Source organism: Tenrec ecaudatus, chromosome 5, assembly GCF_050624435.1.
Source record: "Tenrec ecaudatus isolate mTenEca1 chromosome 5, mTenEca1.hap1, whole genome shotgun sequence".
NCBI classification, from domain to species: Eukaryota; Metazoa; Chordata; class Mammalia; order Afrosoricida; family Tenrecidae; genus Tenrec; species Tenrec ecaudatus.
The window spans coordinates 168,656,583-168,674,453 of NC_134534.1; the positions used below are offsets into that span (position 1 = coordinate 168,656,583).

At 61.9% G+C, this 17,871-nt stretch overlaps 1 protein-coding gene across 1 annotated transcript in view; it reads left to right on the top strand.

The window, feature by feature from the left end:
• Positions 1 to 2,077: 2,077 nt before the first annotated feature.
• Positions 2,078 to 17,871, top strand: part of PLXNA1 (plexin A1) — a 55,292-nt gene continuing 39,498 nt past the window's right edge. The window contains exons 1-3 of the mRNA XM_075550255.1: positions 2,078 to 2,265; positions 7,974 to 9,264; positions 10,439 to 10,621. Of these exons, the coding sequence (XP_075406370.1) occupies positions 7,993 to 9,264; positions 10,439 to 10,621 (1,455 nt within the window). The 5' untranslated portion in view covers positions 2,078 to 2,265; positions 7,974 to 7,992. The remainder of the gene's footprint in view (positions 2,266 to 7,973; positions 9,265 to 10,438; positions 10,622 to 17,871) is intronic.

Sequence of the window (17,871 nt, forward strand, 5' to 3'; positions counted from 1 at the left end):
AAGCCCTGGAGTAGATCTGTAGTATTGCTATGAGTTGGAAATTGGTTGCTAGATTTCCAGCTTCACTTGATTGTGCTCAGAGAAAATATCAAGACTTGCTTTGTGGGCTTACAGGTGGTCCTATATTGGAGAATGGTCCCTGCACACTGAAGTAGAATGTGTACTGTCCTGGTTTTTTGGGTGGAGTGTTCTGTGTCTATCTATTTATTCTTGGTGTTTTATACTGCCATTCAGATCTTCTGTTTCCTTGTTGATCTTTTCTCTAGGTCTTCTGTTCAATATTAAAAGTGGTGTAGTGATGTTTCGTTCTGTTATTTTAGCACTACTTATTTCTCCCTTCAATTCTATCAGTGTTTGCTTTGTATATTTATGTATCCTGGTGTTGGGTGCATATATTTACGGTTATTGGTTAACTGACTCATAGCTTTATAATGCCCATCTTTATTTCTTCTGACAGTTATTGTCTTAAATTCTACTTTGATGATAAGATTGCTACCTTAACTTTCTTCTGGTTATTATTCAAATAGAATGCTTTTCTATATTTTAATCAATTTTTATCCTTGTGTTGAGTCAGCATGATCTTTGTTGTTGTTAGCTGTCCCTCAGCTTTCCCCGACTCACGGAAACCCTTGTGCACAAAAGAACAAAGCATTCATCTGTCTGGTTTGTACCATCTTGTTAAATAATTTGTTATAAGTGTTGTGATCTTGGGGGTACTCAACTGCTTTGGGGATGTATATTGATTGCCCCCACCCACTAAAACGAAACATACAGCTACCTCTTGAGCCTACAGTCCCATGTAGGGGTGAGCGTTTTCCTCGAGAGACATGCAAAGAACCTTCACCCCAGCCTCATGACACTGGGTCCATGTGGGGTGCAATTCTGTGTCCATCAGCAGAGGAATTGGCAGACAGAGGGGCCACAGTGCGTGGGTGGGGGGTGACTACAAACAAGGAAAGACACACTGACTACAAGAACAAAGTAGGTGGTCCTTCACAAAGGGAGGAGAAAAGTCTGGGTTATCGACTGTGATTCCCACGTATATAACCAACGCTCCAAACGGAACACATCAACACAGCCTACCATTTAGAAAAGCAAGGTCAGGTTTCAATGCAGAGAGGAGGGCAGTGACTGCCTCAGGGGAGGTGGGGAGCCCTCGGCCCTTTGTCCCTGGTAGGTGAGCTCCTGGTGCAGGTGTGACAACCCCTCACAGTAAAAACCCTAACCAGCGGAGCCAAGCCCCTACCCACCCCACCCCCAGCCCTGCCTTTTAGTGGCCTCCGTGCAGTCAGCTCCTAGGGTCCTCTCCACCTGGGATCTGTCTCCAGCGCGGTTCCTGACAGCTGGGTGACTCTTCCTCCCAGGTGCCCCCTCTCCTCGCCCCTGCTCGCTCCTTCCTGCCCTAGGTGCAGGGCCCTGCACACCACGCCTCCTCCCCCTCCGAGTGGCTTGGGCAGCATGCAGTCAGTCCATTCTTCTGGGGCCGTCACGGGTTGGTAGATGGTGCGCCCTTACATGCCAAGGGTCTTGGGCCAGAAAGCTTCCCTGTGCGTCCAGTCGCGTCTCTCCCAGTCCTGGCCCCCGGGGGTCGCGGCGCCCGTCCTGGGGCTCCGCGTGCCCACTGACAGGCTGACCCTTGCTCTCCGCCCGCGGCGCTCGCCCCTGTCCCGGGCGCCTCGGTTTACCCCTCCAAGGACCCAGGCTATGCTCCAGGCTCTCTATGCCCGATGCTTCGGTCTTCGAGGACAGCCTCGCCCCCAGGGTCGCGGGCTCAGGTCCGCTCCGCTCCGGGGCTCCCGGGACCGCCCCGCCGCGGCCCCAAACGCCACGCCATTTAAGGAGGGCGGGAGCCGTCGCCCTTTAAAGCGGCGCGGTGGGCCCAAGCGCGCGCTTGGCGTAGGGCAGAGCGCCCCCTGCAGGTGGGCGCCGACTCCGCGACCCTCCCCTCCGCGACCCGCCCCCGTCCCCGCCCCCCGCGGGCCCCCCTCCCGGACCCTTCGGCGGCGCATGCGCTCGGCGCGGGCTCCGCGGGCGGCGAAAGCGAGGCTGGCGCTCCCCGGCAGCCCCGCGCGGCGCCTCGGCGCGCCCCATTCATGCTGGGCAGCGGCGGCGCGCGGCCACGCAGCGGATCCCGGGCGCAGCGGCCTCGGCGTCGGCCTGGGCGGCCTGGGCGGCTTCGGTGGCCACGAAGCGGGACGGGGCGGCGGCGACAAGGAAGGCGGGGCGCGGCGATGGCCGGCGGCGGGGCGAACCCGGGGGCAGCCCGTGAGTACCGGGCCAACTTTTCCCCGCGGCGCCGGGGCCGCCGGGGCGGGCCGGGGTTCCCGGCGGGCGGCTGCCGAGCGCCTGGAAGAAAGGGATGCGCTGCGCAGGACGGCGAGCGCGGGCCCCGGCAGAGGGGCGGGGGCGCCCTTGGACTTGCGGATCTGGCCGCGGCCGCTGGCGGGGCGCCTCGCGCGCGGCCCCGGGCGGGCAGGGGGTGTGCGCGGCGGCGGCGGCCGGGACTGCGGCGAGGGCGTCTCTTGGAGTGCCTGCGCCGGCGAGCGGACGGCCGTGCGTCCGCGTGTCTGCGCGTCCATCTGCGAGGTCGGATGTCCCTGCGGCGCCTCCCGAGGCATCCCGGTGCGCCCGGGTGCGATCGGGCGCGGCCGCGCGGCTGCGGCGCCGACCGTGAGCGTGCCCTCTCTCCGGCGGGGCCGGGCCGGGCCGGGCCGGCCGGGTTGAGCCCGGAGGCTGGGCGCCGCCGGGCCCGGCGAGCTCCGCACCGCTTGCAGGGGGGCGGGGGCCAGAGGGCGGTGGGGGGTGGGGGTCTACCCCTTCCTCAAAGGCTGGAAAGAAAAGTTTGCTGGCGGCTCCATCGGGAGGGCCCCGCAGGTCCCCATTCCTAGGCTGGCGCCTGGACCCGCTGCTTGAGCCCCGCTGGCTGCCTGCGCGGGCCCGGTTGGACAGGCCGAGCTGGTCTGCGGGAGCCCACAGAGGATACTGGCAGGGCTTGCCCCGGCCCCGCTGTCCATGACCTGCCTTCTCGATGCTAGGGGGCCGGTTGGAGCTGCTTGTTTGCAGGAGACCCAAGCCCGCACCCGCCTCCCTGCAACGGTGGGTGCTAGGATTAGGGAGGCCGTGTCCCTACTTGGAGAGAGGTGTGCAGCAGTCCGTGGAGATTGCCGGCAGCCGGGGCCGCCTGCTCGCACGGCCTCCCCAGGGTCAGCCCTCGGAAAGCCCCACTTCCCTTCAGGCTTCCGATTGCTTCCCGAGCAGACCCAAGGCCTAACATGCCGCTGGACCGCCAGCCTTGGAGAAGGGAACTGGGGGAGATTCCAGGTGTAGCCCTGAAAAGGGAGGTGGGAGGAGCCTGAGTGGTCTGAGCCCCTGGCAAGGAAGGCGGTGGGGGAACTGGAGCCCACCTTGGCTCACCGTAGTGGTGCTGGGGCCATGCCCTTGGAAAGAAAGGGGGTGGGGGGTGTAGACTAGGCCTCTGTGCCCCTCAGCCTGGGCTCCTGTGTCTTTCCGGCTCCCTGCATCCACACAGCCGGCACCCCCTCAAATGTCTTTGTGGGCTGGGGCTCAGCCTTTGCTCCTCTGGTCCCTGGGGACCATGCCCCAGGGCTCCTTGGCTACACTACTAGTTTTGGGTATGCAGGAGAGGCCATGTGCTGGCTCCAGGGATGTCAGGACAGCCCAGCCCTCTGGGAGTCCCAGCCTGTCCAGAGGAAGCCCCATTCCTGGACGTCTGCCTCTGGGGTTCTGCTTCAGATGCAGGTTCCGTAAGGTATTTCAGTAGAGGGATTAGCATGATTGGAGGTCTGGCTAGAAGAGGCTGGCAAACCCCTGTGGTGGGTGTGCTTTGGGATTGGGAGAAATGAGCGAGCCCGAGGACAGAGAAGGTCTGGGCTTTGGAGACCCCCGATGTGCCCAAGTCATCGTCTGGCCTTGGTGATGCCGGGGACCCCCATGTTCAGGGCAATTCAAAGCAGTGGGCTGGGCAGAGAGGGCACCTGAGGGAGCTGGGTGCAGGGCAGGAGTCAAGAGGCCCTGGATCCTGATCCCCTAGGACTTGGCTGCTTGGGAGAGCAGGGCCACTTAGGACCATCTCCCCGGCCCAGAGGTGACGGGGCCTCACACCTACCCACATTTCTCCCTTGGCACAAGGGTCCAAACCTAGGCAGGCCCCGAACTCACAGGGGTGTCGCTGGACTGGGCTGCTAGTATACTTGGTGCCTCTCCCCTCCCCTCTGAGCATAGAAGATCCAGTGGGGGGGTGGGGTAGGGGTTCAACTGCCCCTCTCTAGAGAGAGCCCTAAAGGCCTTTGTCTCAGGTAAGAAGCAGAGGTGCTGTGGCCAGACTTGGTAACGGTCGGTGGGCCTTAGCTCTCTGTGTTCTCTGCTCCACTGAGCCTACCCCCCCCATCCACCCCCCACCCCACCTACTACAGCCCTCTGCTGTGGCCTCCACCTGCTTAGAGCATGGCTTATCACTCTCCCTGGCTGACTCTCAAAGCAGCACCCCATACCAGCTCAGCTTCTCCTGTGCAGTACGATTGGCTTCCTGGCCCCTCTGGGGCTCCTGCTCTTGCCCTGTGCCACCCAGAATGGTCCTGCCTGATTCCCAGCTTCTTGTTTCTTCCAGAACCGGTGGAGAGGTCCTCCTGGGTTACCTCTCCAGACCCCAGAGCTCCAGACATGGAGGTTCTGATAATGTATGTTCTCTCCCCTGCCATCCGCCTGGTCCTTGCCAGCACCCAGCTCAGCTCAGCTTTGGAATGAAAACAATTGTTTCTGGGGAATAGAGCCAGTAGGCTGGCCAACTGGCTCTTTAGAAGTACAGGATTCTGTCCCTGCCCTGTGGGGCCAGCTGGGCATCTTGAGCCCCCAGCCTGAGGGTCTTCACGGGTCCTGGGCTCAGCTCTAGGTGTGGGACCCTGCTGGGACAGCAGCCCTGTGCCCAGGGCAGCCCTTTCCCAGCACCCTTTGCTGGGCCGGCCCCGGACCTGGCTGGAGTTTGGTTGACAGCTTCTTTAGTTAGGCTCTTCCTGGTTCATGTAAAAAGTAGGGCCTGTAATTGCATTAAGGAGTGTGTAATTATCCTGGTGGAGGGGTGAGCCCAGCCCCTTGTAATTGCAGGCCTGCTTTGAACTGATAAACGGTGAGTGATTCATGCTTTCTCTGGGCTCACACCGCTTGCTCTCAGCCCAGCCCTGTGGACTTCTCCTCTAGCCCCGATCCGCACTCTGTGCAAGGCTCCACATGGCCAGGACCTGCTCGCCTGCCTGCCTGTCCAGAGCCCCTAGAGCAGCGGTTCTCAACCTGTGAGTTGCGACCCCTTTGGGGGTCGAATGACCCTTTCACAGGGGTCGCCCGTTTCATCACAGTAGCAAAATGACAGTGATGAAGTAGCAAGGAAAATAATGTTATGGTTGGGGGGTCACCACGCCATGAGGAGCTGCATGCAAGGGTCTCGGCATGAGGAAGGTGGAGAACCACTGCCCTAGAGGCTGCTGACCTGGGGAGGAGTCTGGGTGGAGGGCTTCGGGAAGGCACCTGACTGCTTGCTGAGAGAGTCGGAGCTCTCCAGCCAAAGCCCCTTACTTCTCTCAGTCTCCCCGCTCTGGCAGTGGTGCACCCTTGGGCGTTTGCTGGGCAGGGGGTGTGGAGAGGAGAGAATGGGGAACAAGACCCTGCTCTGCCCTGGCTGGCCTCCTCCATCTTCTTCCTCATCTGGTCATTCGCACTCTCCCTCACTTACGTGGCCCCTCACTGAGGCCTCCCCGGGCCTGGCCTGGCCCTTCGGCTGGATGGCAGGAGGCTGCGCCTACACAGGCCCCCCTTCTGGTGCTGAGCTCTGTAACCCACGAGGAATGAGAGGTAGGGGCTGAGACAGAAGGAGCAGCTGCCTCTGCTCTTGTGGTCCGGGAAGAGGTCTGGGCAGAGCTGGGCAGCTCGCTGCTTGAAGAGTGGAAGGCAGAAGTCCATGACTCCCGGGGCCTGAGGTGGAAGGGTGCAGCAGGCAGGCCCTTGCCCCCTCGGTGCAGACTTCAAGGGCTGTCAGTGTCACTGTGGGAAGGCCTGGCAGCCTGTGGGGCAGGTAGGGCAGTGGGGGCTCCCTGCCTGGGCTCTGGAGAGACATTCATTTTTCAGGTCTAGCCTTCTCACCTGTAAAGTGGGTCCCCAGCACCCTGGGCTGAGCTCACCCACATGGGTGAGCTTCCCCCTCACCCCAGCCTCCTGCTTCCATCCTGTCAGCCTTGGAGGGAGGGGGAGTCACCCAGCAAGGCCACAGTGATCAAACCACACTTCTGGTCCCAGCACCAGGCTGCTGGCTGCTGGATGGGGCCGGCGTGGCCAGAATATAGTGCCAGAGATGGGAGGGGCATGGCCATTGAAGAGACATAGAGGTGAGGGTGCTGCCCAGGTGGAGCATGGGTGGGATGGGGAAGGTGAGAGGTGCCCAGAGTCCCATGTGTCAGGGCATGAGGGGTGCTCAGGTCTGGGCAGGGTGGATGTATGTTGGGGGTTGGGGTCTTTGAAGGGTGGGGTTGGCGGCTCTCCATCCCTGCATTTTTTCTGGAGGAATTCTTTCAGAGAACAGAGGCCCTGGGTGGGTGGTCCAGAGAGCCCAGGGGGCTTTCAGTGATCAGAGTCGGTACCAGGCAGGTACCCCTTGGCTTGAGGTTGGTGACTGCAGGTGGAGGTGAATGAAAATTGACATTTGGGTCTGGCAAGGGCCAGGGGCAACTAACCAAGGAGGCCATAAGGTGGGGAACCTATGAGAGTTACCCAGATGCTAGTTCCCCCTCTCCCTACCCCAAGCTGGGAGCTGGTGCTGTGTGGGCCCCCTTGGCAGCTGATCTGTTTTGCCAGGCAGCCGCGCCCACACACTGCATCTTGTGGGCAGGCAGGCCTTCCCACCCTGCCCAGTCCAGGCCACAGGCATTCTTGATGGGGGTCTCTAGGACCGTGGGCACCCCCTGGTTTCTTAGGGCAGGGAGTGGTTCAAGGGGAAGTGGCCTTCGTGCCCCCTGTCCAGTTGTAATGGGGTAACAGTGATCCGCGTGTCTACGGCAGCCTCGCCTCTCCTGCAGCTTGGCGCTTGGCCTTCAGGCTGCATGGAAGGCATGCTAGAGCTTGTTCCCGAAGCTGAGGGAGGCCCGGCGTCCTGATGCAGAAACCCACAGCTCAAACCTTCTGCCACTGAGTGGCTTCTGACTCATTATAAAACAGGGACCCTGCCCCTTGGCTCTCGACCGAAGCAGCTGGCGATGGTTCTCTGTAACCATTGTGTCACGAGAGGTGATGGCCTCCAAGTTGGTATGGTGGTGAGGACCCAGACCCAGTCATCCCCCTCCCGGCCCTGTGCCCATTTCTCTATTCCACCTGATGGGGGTGGGGTGGTGGAGGCGGACTGGGCCTCTCCAGGGCCAAGAGCTTGGTCTTAGGGCACACACTGTGTACCCTGAAGTGTGCAGGACCCGAGACCAGCAATGTGCTCTCTGCGCTGTGGGACCCTTGTGGCTGGTGGTTGTGACATTGGGGCCGTGTGTGTGACATACCCGCCCCCATCGGTGGTGCACAGTGAGAGTTCATAAATGCTGTGTGTGTGTGTGTGTGTGTGTGCACGGCATACCTGCATGCGAGTGTGCACCTGCCGGAACATGAATCTGTGTGCCTGTCGGTCGCCGTGGGCATATGCGTATGTCTGTCCTCTGCGTGTGCATTTGCCTCGGCACACACATCTGGTATGTGTGTGTTTGCCTCTCTCATCAGGTGCCATCACGTGAACTTATGCTCGCCATGGTATGTGGCCCTGCTTGCTGTGACGTGTTCACGTGGGTTATGTGCGTGATCCAGCACCTGCCTTCGAGTCGGTGCTCAGTGGTCACCATACATGTTTGTCCCCATGGTCACTCGAGTGTCTCTTGTGTGCGCTTGTGTCTGTTGGCCACCCGCTCACCCTCGTCTCCCACTCTTCCCCACAGGGCTGAGCCGACCAGCCCCATGAAGCACGTGTCTGCAGGACCTCAGCGCCCCGGCCCCACGCCCTGGCCCGCCATGCTGCTGCCGCCCCCACTGAGGCCACCGGTGCTCCTGCTGCCGCCGCCGCTGCCGCCGCTGCTGCTGCTGCTGCTGTCACTGTCGCTGGGCGGGGTGTGGGTAGAGGCAGGGTCCTGGGGGGCCGGGGGTCTGCAGCCTGCCTTCTGCACCTTTGTAGCCAGCGACTGGGGCCTCACCCACCTGGTGGTGCATGAGCAGACGGGGGAGGTGTATGTGGGGGCGGTGAACCGCATCTACAAGCTGTCGGGCAACCTGACCTTGCTGCGGGCCCACGTGACGGGCCCCGTGGAGGACAACGAGAAGTGCTACCCGCCGCCCAGCGTGCAGTCGTGCCCCCATGGCCTGGGCAGCACGGACAACGTCAACAAGCTGCTGCTGCTGGACTACGCCGCCAACCGCCTGCTGGCCTGTGGCAGCGCCTCACAGGGCATCTGCCAGTTCCTGCGCCTGGACGACCTCTTCAAGCTGGGCGAGCCCCACCACCGGAAGGAGCACTACCTGTCCAGTGTGCGCGAGGCGGGCAGCATGGCCGGGGTGCTCATCGCGGGCCCGCCCGGCCAGGGCCAGGCCAAGCTCTTCGTGGGCACGCCCATCGACGGCAAGTCTGAGTACTTCCCCACGCTGTCCAGCCGCCGGCTCATGGCCAACGAGGAGGACGCCGACATGTTCGGCTTCGTGTACCAGGATGAGTTCGTGTCGTCCCAGCTCAAGATCCCCTCGGACACCCTGTCCAAGTTCCCGGCCTTTGACATCTATTACGTGTACAGCTTCCGCAGCGAGCAGTTTGTCTACTACCTCACGCTGCAGCTGGACACGCAGCTGACCTCGCCCGACGTGGCCGGGGAGCACTTCTTTACCTCCAAGATCGTGCGCCTCTGCGTGGACGACCCCAAGTTCTACTCCTACGTGGAATTCCCGATTGGCTGCGAGTACGCCAACGTCGAGTACCGCCTGGTGCAGGATGCCTACCTGAGCCGCCCGGGCCGCACGCTGGCCTCCCAGCTGAACCTGCGGGAGGACGAGGACGTGCTCTTTACGGTGTTCGCGCAGGGCCAGAAGAACCGCGTCAAGCCACCCAAGGAGTCCGTGCTGTGCCTCTTCACGCTCAGGGCCATCAAGCAGCGCATCAAGGAGCGCATCCAGTCCTGCTACCGTGGCGAGGGCAAGCTCTCGCTGCCCTGGCTGCTGAACAAGGAGCTGGGCTGCATCAACTCGGTGAGTGGGCCCGAGACCCCCACCCCCTCCCGCCACACCCTCCTGCCGAGGACAGCCAGCGCGGGGCTCCACCCAGGCACAAGGGTGACCTCCGGATCGCCTGCCTGCCTCCATCCACCCCCTGACCCTGGGAGCAGGGGGAGTTCACAGATGGGGCCACCAATGCACAGAGAGGGGAGATGACCCACCCCAGGCTGAACAGAGGGTGTGCGAGGTGTGTGTGTGTGTCTCCCCATCCCCACCCACACGGGGCTAATTCATGTTCTCCACTGGAGGCCAACACCCCTCCCTCCCTGCCTGCCTGCGCACGGACCCGGGCATTCGCCTCTTGAGGGTCCCGTCCCGGCTTTGCTCACCACCCAGTGAGTTAGTCTGCTGTGACCCCCACGGGCCCCTCGGGGCTTCTCTGCCTCACCCCAGAAAAGGGGGTTCTCCCCCTTTACCCAGAGACCAGCTTTGTGCGGGGTGGCACGCGTCAGACACACAATGCTTGGGCACGGTCTGCGGGGAGTGGCCACCATGCAGGCTGTGAGGTGGCCTGAGCGCAGGCCTGGACCACCTGCTTGACATGCCGTCCTGTCTTAGCTGTCACACTCACTCCAGCCTCTGAGAAGCTCCCTGGCCCAGCTCCCCTGTCCATCCACAGCCTCTGCCTGGCCTGTCCCACCTTGCTCCCCTCTCCCTCAGGGACCTCACCTGCCCACGTGCTCATCTCCTCACCACCAGACCCTACGCTGGGCCTTGCAGGTGCACCCTGAGCCCCTCCAGCTGACCCACCTCCTCTTCCGCCCACTTCCTGCCCTCCAAACAGTCCTGGTCACGGTGCAGGGCCTAGCTTTCCAAGGGCTGTGACCAGGTGCATGCCTCCCTCCCCTGACTTGTCTTCCTCAGGGTGAGAGCAGTCCCTCTGCCCTCCCCTCCTGGGGACCAGTCTGACGCCTGCGAGCAGTGGGGGTGTGAGAGGTTGCCTTGCCTGGCTGGGCGTGCTGGGTAGAGCCTGGGCAGGCTTTCCAGAGGGCTGGCTTGGCTGCCTTTGGAGCCGCATGGGCTCCCTGTAGCTGCCTCCCCATCGGGGCTGAGCCTTCCTGGCCTCTCCTCCAGGGGAGGTGCTGAGGGCCGCCGGTTGGGCAGGAAGCCTGTCTGTCCTGTGGCCTCACCCTGTCCCTCCTCATAGCCTCTGCAGATTGACGACGACTTCTGCGGACAGGATTTCAACCAGCCGCTGGGGGGCACGGTCACCATCGAGGGCACACCCCTGTTTGTGGACAAGAACGACGGCTTCACTGCTGTGGCGGCCTATGACTACCGGGGCCACACCGTGGTGTTTGCCGGCACGCGCAGCGGCCGCGTGCGAAAGGTGGGCCTGGTGGGCGGGGAGGCTAAGCCAAGGGAACGGGCCATGCTGGGGTGCAGGGTGCGCCTGCACGCAGGAGAGGCTTGCCCCATGTCCCTGGTTCATGGGGAACTGGAGGTGGGCCTGCCAGGTCCCTGGCTTCAGCCTCCCAGAGGCAGGAGCGAACTCCTAGCAGTGGGCATGGTGGCTCTATTGGGGACACACACCGGTAGGTGGGAGTGGGGCACAGTCAGGGGCTTGGCGCCCAAGCCTGGCAGATCTGGTGTCTGCTGAAGCAGCATCTGCTGGTGGCAGGGGAGCCTCGCACACCCTGCCTGTGGAGACAGCAGGCCGAGGGCAGGGCAAGGGCACTGCCTCCCCTCCCCTGGCCACTGGCGGAGGCAGAATAATGCAGGGGGCGGGGCTGTGGAACAGTGCAGAGACATCCTCTGGCCAGCTCTGGTGGCCCCCCAGGGAGGGGACACTGCGGGAGGTTAGCTTGGCTCTTCCAGGCTGGCCTGCAGGGGCAGGCTGAGCATGGAGTGAGGGGAGGACTGTAGGGGAAGTGAATCCCTGGGGGCCACACCGGATCCTTGGTGGGCAGGGGACCCCAGGGAGTTGAATATCAGCCAGTAGCATGAGTGCTGACCTGTCTCTGGACCATTGTCCTGGCAGTTAATTCCTGATCCTGGGAGTCCTGGGCTTAGCCTGCTCTCTACCTCCTGCCTTCTCTCCCCCCTCCCCCGCCCTGTCAGCTGCCTATCCTCTGACCTTGGGTGTGTGGAAGGCTGGGCTGCTGCTGCAGGTGTCCTGGACCACAGCAGCAGTGAGACTGAGCAACTTTGGGCCCCCAGCCCCCTGTCCTCGCCAACCTGGGCATAGCTTTTACGGGATCCCCCCTCAAGGAACTGGAGACTAGGACCCCAAGATTGCAGGGTTCCTTCTGGAGCAGGGCTGGCTGTGCTGGTGGTGGGCAGAGGCGGGGGTGGGGTGGGGTGTGTGTGCAAGGTATGCTGATGCCTGTCACCCACCAGCTTGTCTGGAGGGGGAGACATAGGTACCCAAACTTATTTGGTCTACCACCCCCTTTATAGAAAAAAATATTACTCAGCAGCCCCCCCCTTCATGCCCCCCCAATAAGGGAGGCAATTAAAAACTTTGCAGGATAAAGTGTGGGTATCTGCTCTGGCCCCCTCCTGGGGTTGCTCCAAAACACCCACTTCCTGCAAGCCTGGGCTGGGCAAACAGGTTTGCTTGGTCCGCCCACCCTCCCCCCTTCCTCTTTTGAGGGCAGCTACGGAGTCCTGCTTGGCTGTGCCTCCCTGCCCCCCACCCCAGCCCCCATCATCCATCATGTCAGCAAGTGAGACCCAGGCCTGGCGCATTAAAGTAGGGTTCTGACTTCAAGGGGCAGTCCTAGAGGGGGGGCCGTGGAGGGAGGAGAGCAGAAGCCAGGCCTCTCCCAGTGTGTGTGAAGCTGATGGACAGCTTGACTACGCCTGACCCGTGCCCTTCCCCCTGTTCCCTGGCCTGAACCAGCCCCCCTCGCCCAGCCTGTTTGCCTGGACCCTACCTGCTCAGCCCGGGACCCTGGGCCACCAGCCCCACCCTCACTTTGCCTATGTGCAGAATGCCTGAGCAGGAAGCAGTGCCTTTCCTGGGTGTGGGCCAGCTGCCCCTGGGCCGGTGGGATCTGAGAGTTGGGTAAAGGGTGGTGCCTGCCTCTGGTGCTCTCCTCTTGTGTGGGCCCACACATGTGCTGGGCCCTGAGCGCAGTGGTCTGCTGGACGGGGTCCTGTTGGGACTTGTTGGCTAGTTTGCTCATACCCTGGACACATGCTGATCTTGAGCAAGCAGGTGAGCTCCGAGGCGGCTCCCAGCTTTGCCCTCACCTGCTCCTTGGAGACCCTGGAGCCTCAGGTGTCCTCCTTGCTGTTGTGCGGGGGGCTGCGGGGGGTCTGGTCAGGTGCTCTGTTACGGTCTCATGAGCAGATGAGCTGGCCACCGCTTGGGTCACTGTAGCCAGTCCCCCTTGTTGCCCCAGTCAGTGTCAGACCTCCCTGTTACTGGGGACACGGAGAGGCTGGTTTCAGAGGCTGTGGGTCTGGCTGCTGCCTCTGCCCCTCGTGGAGGGGTTCTTGGAGGACAGGAAAAGAAGGTTAAGTAGAGTACCTGCTATTTCAGCGACCCCTCCCCTCTCTGAAGAGGGTGGGCCCAGGGCAGCCCTCCCCGAAGTGGCCCTGCCCGCTCCTCCCTCTGCTGCTGGGCTGGAGTCCCCATGGGCCTGGACGCCATGCCCACTTAGTTCCCTTCTGGCTCTGACCTGCCCCGGAGCTAGCTCCTGTGGCTGGCATCTGGAGCTCAGGTGTTGGCTGGGAGCCTCCCAGCCAGCCTGCCCTCTCTACTACCTCTGTTCCCCGTGGTCCTGCTGTAGCAGGTGTCTGGGTTCCCCACTCAGGGCATCTGCAGGGGGTGGCCAGACCACAGTGGGCAGGGCTGGAAGGCAGATGCCCCTGGCTGGTCTAAAGCCTGTCCTGGTGTGTAACTCCCCATCCTCCCCCTCCATCAGTCACTGCACCCTGGTGCTTCCCCCTCGCTGCCGTCAGCAGCCTCTCCTGGCCAAGGGCCAACCTGGCGGGTAGAAAAACTCCCTGGTCCGACCTAATTCCTCCTGTAGCCCTGGGACCAGGCCTGCAAGCTGGTGGAACTGTGGGCGTGGGTCCAGTGCCAGCAAGGGTAGCGGGGTCCTCTTAGGGCCTCCTGCCTCCTGAGTGGCCTCAAGCCAGTCGCAACTGGTAGACTGTGAGCTGGGTCTGCCCCTGCTTCCAAGTGTATGGGACACTCTACCCTCCTGTACCCTGGAGCTGATGATGGAGACCTATGTGCCTAGCGCTGAAAGGCTGTGCCAGCCACCGCTGACCCCCCCCCCCCCCGGCCTCCCATCTTCCCAAGCTTGGCTTTCCCCACATGAAGGAGCTCTAGGGAGTTGGCTGGCATTGAGCCACGCCCCACCGAACGTGCTGTGTGCAGTTGTAGTCGATTGATTTAAGACCTGCCAACCTCAGCTGCTAGGTCGCTCTCCCTGGCTTCCTCCGGTTCCCTTTCCCAGAGGCCCCACCGGTCCCTCCAAAGGAAGTGGCCTTTCCTCCAGCCATGGCCACTCTCCCTGACTGGAGCCAGTCCTGGTCTCTACATAGTGAGGATACCTCACCTTGCCAGCTCAGGGCAGCAGGGGTCCGTGGTCCTGATGGCTCTGTTCTGGGCAGCTCTGTCCATGCTGGGGGGCGGGGGTCACTTTGTTTATTTTTGCAGGACTGGGCTAGGAGTTGCAAACTCAAGGAAATGTACATTGAGTTGAGGCCTTAGCCGCAGTGGGTACTCATCCCCAGGACCCTTCCCTCCTATGGCCTTGGCCCCTCCCTGGAGAACAGGCAAGCCCTGTCTGCTTCAGGATGACTGGTGTTCCTTCCTGGACTGGGCATGTGTTGGGGCCTTCCTGCAGCAGCCTGGGGATGGGAGCTCAGGCCAGGGCTGTGTAGATGGAGGACTGGAAGGGAGACCATTGTCCTGTGCTCTCCCAGCCGGACTGCTGTTCCCCTGTGCATCAGTCGGGCCCATGAGCGCCAGATCCTGGGCTGTCTGCTCCCTCCTGGCCAGAGCCGCTGGTGTCTCCTCCAGGCCCGTATGGGGTTCTGGGAGGTGCCCTGGGTCCTGCTCGCGCCTTGTGCTGGTTCTTTGGGTCTCATGTATGATGGATGATGACCTTCTGGCTGGCCGCTCTGTCCCTTGCTCTCGAGGATCTTGATAGCTGCCGTTTTCTCAGCCTTCAGTTCCCCCTCCCCCCCCCCCCCCCCCAGGTGCTTGAGCCCATGGCCTTGTGCTTCAGGAGCACCTGCCAGTGCTAGGTTTGGCCTGGGCTACTCTGGGGTCAGATGTTCTAGCCTCCAGCGGCCTGCCAGACTCTAGAAGCTTTCCAAGTGGTGTAAGATGATCCTCTGTCTCCCTGGCCTGGTCGTGACCGTCGGCAGGTAAAGTGGCACACCGGAGACTCAGTGGCATCATTGTCACATGTCCCAGCAACCCAATAACCCTGGACTGCCGCCTGCTCCTCACTTCCAGCTTGCTGGGCATGTGTTGCTGAGTGTGTGGGGGTGGCGGGGGTGGGCTGGGGCAGTGGCAGGGGCAGGGGCAGGGGCAGGTTGGCCCAGCCAGGGAGAGCTACCCCTCCTGCCACAGTCTTCTCAGAAGGGCAGCCCAGCCTCCGAGTCTGAGGGTGTCGTGGGGTAGGGGGTGCCCGCAGGGACCTGGGACAGCTTTCTGACACTGTCCTTACTCGGTGTTGCCTGAGCATCATGTGGAGCAGGGCCGGTCCTTTGTTGTGGGTATGGCTGTGTCCAACACTGGCTTAGAGGCTGCTGCTTGCATCTCTAGCACCCGCAGGTTTGCTGCGTGTGGTTTCGAGGCCCGGTTCGCACAGGGACATGGAAACCCCAGTGGATCTCTGCTTACTTGCCAAGGGGTGGTCTGCTCATGTCTTTCCAGGGCCCTTGCTGCTGGGTGGTCTCAAGGCCCTTGGGTGGTACGTATGGTTCCCTGCCCCACCACTGGTGTGCCTGCACCCTGGGCTGAGGGTGCGCTGGGCTCTTTGTGGACCTGCTGTGTGGCTGCCTTCTGTGGTGTGTGTGTGTGTGTGTGTGTGTGTGTGTGTGTGTGTGTGTCCCAGCCTGAAGGCAGCGGAACCTGGCTTCTGCTCTTGGTGTGGGAGGGGTGGCCAGTGGACCTCCTCTGCTCTAGGCCAGGGAGCTGATTCCAGTGCCTTTGAGAACACTGATTATAGATAGCGGCCCGTAGTCCTGTCCCCCCGCCCCCCACTCCTCCTAGAAGCCTCCAGGATGCCCCAGCTCGGCACATAGCACCTAGGACCTCGCAGGGGGTCATTGTCTCCTGCTTAGGTGTGTACCAGTCAGTGTGCGAACTACTCAAGGGAAAAAGCCCCCAGACAGCACCGGCCAACCTTTTCCCTGTGTGTGCCCTGCTTGGCCCTGGTGTCTCCAACGTGCTCCAAGTGGCATGGAGCTCTTGAGATGGAGGCCAACTGATGGCTCTGGAGGTTGAGCTACCCTACCTTGAGAGCAGGTCAGGTAAGCATCAGGCAAGGGTGGACAGCATCCTTGGGCCCCCAGTGTGGCCCTAACCAAGCCTGAGGTAAGGGCAACAGATCCTTGGCCCCGGGTGGTCTTTGGGGGGCCCTGAATGACTTGAGGATCAAGCGATGTCAATACCTGGTTGATTGTCTGACCCAGCCCCACTGCAGTGGGTCAGGTAACAGCCTCCTGGGTCCTGGCTGGAGAGGGCGGCTGCTGGGGTCCTCCACAATGTTGATGGAGCTCATCAGGTCCCTGGCCCTGACCAGCCCTCTAGGACCATGCTCTCCCTTTCAGCATGGTGTGTACGGGGGGGGTGTGATTCTGGGATCCAAACCATGTTTTAATTACTCAATTACTGCAGAGAGGAAGTTGCTAATTGCTTTTCCAGAATCCTTTTTCTCCAGGCCTTTCTGATGATGGGCGTGGACCTGGTGGGTGGGGGAGTGCTCAGACTTGTCCCAGCCAGAGGAGTAGGGGTCCTGGGGTGGGCGGATGGTGCCCGCAAGGCGAGGATGTAATGCAGGGCTTAGGGAGTGGGCCTGGCCAGGCCTGGTTGGGCTCCAAGTCCCTCTGGCAGGTCTGACAGCCTACTGGACAGATGGGGGGTGTCCCTCTGCCTTAGAGACCTGTAGAGACCACCCTGCTGGTGTCCAGGGAGGGTCTTGGCCATGGGGTTAAAGAATGGCTGTGACACTGAAGCCTGGCGACAGGACGCATTCCCGTCCGGAGGCCGGGTGCTCTCCTTGTCACTGGGCAGATAGGGCAGGGTGCGCCCTTTCCAAGTTGGGGCCAAGTTGGGCAGCCCCCTGCCTCTGGGCGGCTAGGGCGCGTGCCGTCCTTGGCAGGCAGCCTGGAGAGCCCCAGACATCCTCCCTGCATCCCGCCTGCCCACACCCGGAAAATGAGCCCTTTGTTGGCTCTGGGCTGGGCCCACAGCTGACCTGGCCGGGCTGTCAGCTGCCAGCCTGCAGCATTGGGCATAAAGGGGGCTGGGCACAACCATGTGGGGCCCTCCAGGACTCAGAACTGCCCACCTACATTGACTCCTGCCCTGCCCTGCCTGAAGAGAGGCTGCGAGCCGCAGGCCGGCAGTCTGAAACCCCCAGCAGCTCCGCGGGAGAAGGACTGGGGGTGGGGGGTGGGCTTTCTACTTCCATAAACAGTGACAGTCTCCAAGACCCACAGGGGTTGCTGTGAGTCAGAGTTGCCTGGATGGCAGCGAGCTTGGTTGGAAGGGCACTGAGTGGAAGGAGGAGAGGTCCCTAGGTTGCCTGGCCTCCTTGTGTCTGAACAGAGGGGTCAGGTGGTGGTGCCTGAGGTCGTGGTGTTTGTTCAGGAGGGACCTTCCCAGTTCTGTGTATCCAGACAAGCTTTGTGTGGCCCTAGAGACAACCCCGCCCCCCCAACAGGGATGTGGACAGCTGGGTCCCAAGGTGGACTCTCCAGTTTACAGACAGGACAGGAAGCCCAGGACGAGGGGCAGTGAGATGGGTCTGCACCAGTGTACTGGGGGGATCAGAGCGGGAGGTGGGTGATTCTGGGGTTGGCTCAGCCTGTCCAGGCTGGTCTGGGCTGGCCAACTGGACGGCACTCCTTGAGCCAGCTCGGCAAAGGTGGTTGAAGGGAGAGGCAGAGGGTCGCCGGGAGTTCAGCCCAGAGACCTAGCCACAGAAGGGTTTCCATGGAGGTGGGAGCGGGTGGCTGTGATATACGGGTGCAGGGGTCTCCGAGGTTGGCCTGGAAGGTACTGGTGAGGGAGGTGACAGATAGCCGGAGTGGGTAGAGGATGCCCCTGTTCTAGCAGGTGGTCCCGGCTGCTCAAGATGGGGGGTTTGTCCCAGCTGGTGGCCCTTGAATGGACAGCTGTGGGGCCTTGGCATTCCAGCTCTGCGTGTGTTTTATTGTCCTTCAGCCAGCCAGGCCCCCCCGCCCGACTTTTCCACTTCTTCCTGCAAGACCCCCAGCCTGCCTCCCCCGGCTTCTTGGGTCAAAACTGTGTGCCGAGGACCATCTCCCTGTCTCTCTGTGCGCCCCACCTTCCTCCTGGTACTTAGAGTGAAAAACCAGGGTGGGAAGCAGCCCCCTTTCTGTTGGGATTGGTCATCTTCCGTTAGGGGATGTCCTGGG